The 3,072-nt window shown below is 39.8% G+C and overlaps 1 protein-coding gene across 1 annotated transcript; it reads left to right on the top strand.

The window, feature by feature from the left end:
• Positions 1–1,652: 1,652 nt before the first annotated feature.
• LOC138836254 (olfactory receptor 2AG2-like) lies at positions 1,653–2,603 on the top strand. Its single transcript, XM_070034747.1, has one exon. The coding sequence runs from the start codon at positions 1,653–1,655 to the stop codon at positions 2,601–2,603; it is 951 nt and encodes a 316-aa protein (XP_069890848.1).
• Positions 2,604–3,072: the final 469 nt, after the last annotated feature.

Raw genomic sequence — 3,072 nt, 5'->3', positions numbered from 1 at the left:
AGTTGATGTTTCTAAGGTTAGACTTAAAATGCTTATTTCATGAAGTAAGATAAAGGTCTCAAAACTCAACTAATTATGAGACAGTACTTTAAGACAGTATTTTTATGGCTTGCTCCTTGATCATAATACAGGGCATCATACATAGAGGCATGGCAAACTTAAGTTATATATTTCTTTTCCTGACCTTCATAGTGCTATTCTCTGTCTGCTTTTCTTAGTATACTCCAAAACTATGACATAACCAGTTCTCATTACTCAGCTAGTAGCTTATCTGACATTTCCTGAAAAATCTCAATTATGTCATGTTTGTCTGCATAAATAAATCCTCTGTATTGGATGATGCAGTTGTGTAGAGAATGTTTCAAATGTATGCAATTACCCTCTAAAAAGGGTAGTATCTAATACAGTGTAGGTTCTTAGTAGGTTTTGACTGAGTAGATGACAGGAGATGAATAAAGGAGCCTTTTCATGTAACGATTTAATGATTCTACCACTAAAAGTTGCCAAAAATTATGTAAACTGGTCACAAATACAACAGATATAGTTAAACAAAGGAAATTTTGTTAAGGAATTTGGTTGCAAATAATCTTGATCTATTCCATAATGCCTCTTAACTATTCCATGTGACTGAATGGCCTGCATGCATAAGGAGCAGGTGGAGCAGTATTGCAACACAGAGATATTTACATACACAAATATGCATATACATACACACACACACACACAACACATATTGAGTGACCTTTACGCCTCTAACCTTCCTGAGGACTGTCATTGCATTTGAGGTCAGCACAATGGCTCTCACCCTCCCTCCTGTTTCTATGATTAAAGGAAATGAAACTATTATTCCTATTCAAGTATTGTGATCAATGCTAGATAATGATGTCACTTCGGGGCTTTTCTATAATCTCCCATTTTTGTAGTCTACTGCTTGTATTACATGCTGTAAAACGACTTGCACGCATCCACCAATCCCATTTATTTCTTATTTCTTACCCATCCTAAGTAAGTATCTTAGTGTTCATTTCAAGTAGGCAAATACCTTTTGTGGAATTCACCTCTAAAAAATTTATCTCCCCCATCTATCCAATTCATCCCAGAATGATTTTCCCTCCAGCAGATTAGCATGATGTCCATGAAGGAGAGGAGCCTATCAGAAGACTACTGAGATAAAGTGGTCCAACACTTTTCAGAGATTCCTCTGAAAAGGAAGCTAACAATAACCTTGAGATGAGAAAGTAAAGGCAGACATCCTTTCAAAGAAGAAATGTCAAAGGATATTTCATGAAAAACTTGAAAAATGACTTGTAATCCCAAATAGATTTTAAACATAAAACCAGCTAGCTTTTTACTCTATGATATTTTCCTTATACATATGACTTGCTGATTTGTAGAAAGGAAATTATTAATGGTTACCAATTCTGACCAGGTCTATCACACATATAGCTGTGGGTTAAAATAACTCATTAAGAACATTCAGAAATTCAGAAAGCAGAGAAGAAATATAGAGAAGAAAATTGTATTTCTGAGGATTCTTGGATTCTTCTTGGCAACCTCATGTATACTGGGAGCATCTACTAACCAACCAAACTCCCTTCCCAAGACTTCCACTATAAACTTCCTATTTTTAAGTAATTAAGTACTCACACAGAATGGAGCTCTGGAACTCTACCTTGGGAAGTAGCTTCATCTTGGTAGGCATTCTGAATGACATCAGGTTTCCTGAACTGCTCTGTGCCACAATCACAGTGCTGTACATGCTGGCCCTGACCAGCAACGGGCTGCTGCTCCTGCTCATCACAATGGACGTGAAGCTCCACGTGCCCATGTACCTCCTGCTTAGACAGCTCTCTCTCATTGATCTCCTTTTCACAACAGTTGTCACACCCAAGACCATCATGGATTTTCTTCTTGGAGATAACACCATCTCCTTTGGAGGCTGTGCCCTGCAGATGTTCCTGGCACTGACACTTGGTGGAGCAGAGGACCTGCTTCTAGCCTTTATGGCTTATGACAGGTATGTGGCCATTTGTCATCCTTTCAAGTATATGATCTTCATGAGGCCAAGGATCTGCAGGCTCATGGTGACCACATCATGGGTCTTGGCATCACTGAGTGCACTAGGACATACCATCTACACCATGCATTTTCCCTTCTGCATGTCCTTGGAAATCAGGCACCTGCTCTGTGAGATCCCCCCTCTGCTGAAGTTGGCCTGTGCAGACACCTCCACCTATGAACTCTTGGTATATGTGACAGGGGTGACTTTCCTCTTGCTCCCCCTTTCTGCCATTGTTACTTCCTATACACTCATTCTCTTCACTGTGCTCTGCATGCCTTCCAATGAGGGAAGGAAGAAAGCCCTTGTCACCTGCTCCTCCCATCTGACTGTAGTTGGGATGTTTTATGGGGCTGCCACGTTCATGTATGTCCTGCCCAGTTCCTTCCATAATCCCAGACAAGACAACATCATCTCTGTGTTCTACACAATTGTCACTCCAGCCCTGAACCCCCTCATCTACAGTTTGAGAAATAAGGAGGTCAAGGGAGCCTTGAGGAGGGTTGTGGAGAAATATATGCCGTCAGCACAATCCACTATTTAGGCAGGATTCTTGGCTTGCTTCTCACTATTCTTTTTAATCACATGCTATGGTAGCCATTCTTTAATATGATACAACAAAAACAAAGCACTCAAAAGACAACAGACAACAAAACTCCTGAATCAACCTGTTGCAAACTCATATGTTATGCTTATTCTTCAGAATTAATACTATAAAGGAACTGTGTTTCAAAGAACTAGTATTTTTTTTTTCATTGAGTGATCATCATCCTCCTTCCCTGGTGTCTTGGCAGTGGCTTGTTCATGCTACAATGTGTGTGTGTGTGTGTGTGTGTGTGTGTGTGTGTGTGTGTGTGTGTGTGTAATATATATATACACACACCATATATATATATATATATATATCACACCTGCAATCTTAGCTAGTCAGGAGGCTGAGTTCTGAGGATTGAGGTTTTAAGACAGTCTGGGCAGGAAAGTCTGTGAGACTCTTATCTCCAATAAACCACTCA

The sequence above is a fragment of the Dipodomys merriami genome, unplaced genomic scaffold (genome assembly GCF_024711535.1).
Source record: "Dipodomys merriami isolate MVZ:Mamm:240054 unplaced genomic scaffold, mDipMer1.0.p SCAF_25, whole genome shotgun sequence".
Taxonomy (NCBI): Eukaryota; Metazoa; Chordata; class Mammalia; order Rodentia; family Heteromyidae; genus Dipodomys; species Dipodomys merriami.
Note: the sequence above shows the minus strand (reverse complement) of the source record. Positions and strands in the feature narration are given on the sequence as shown.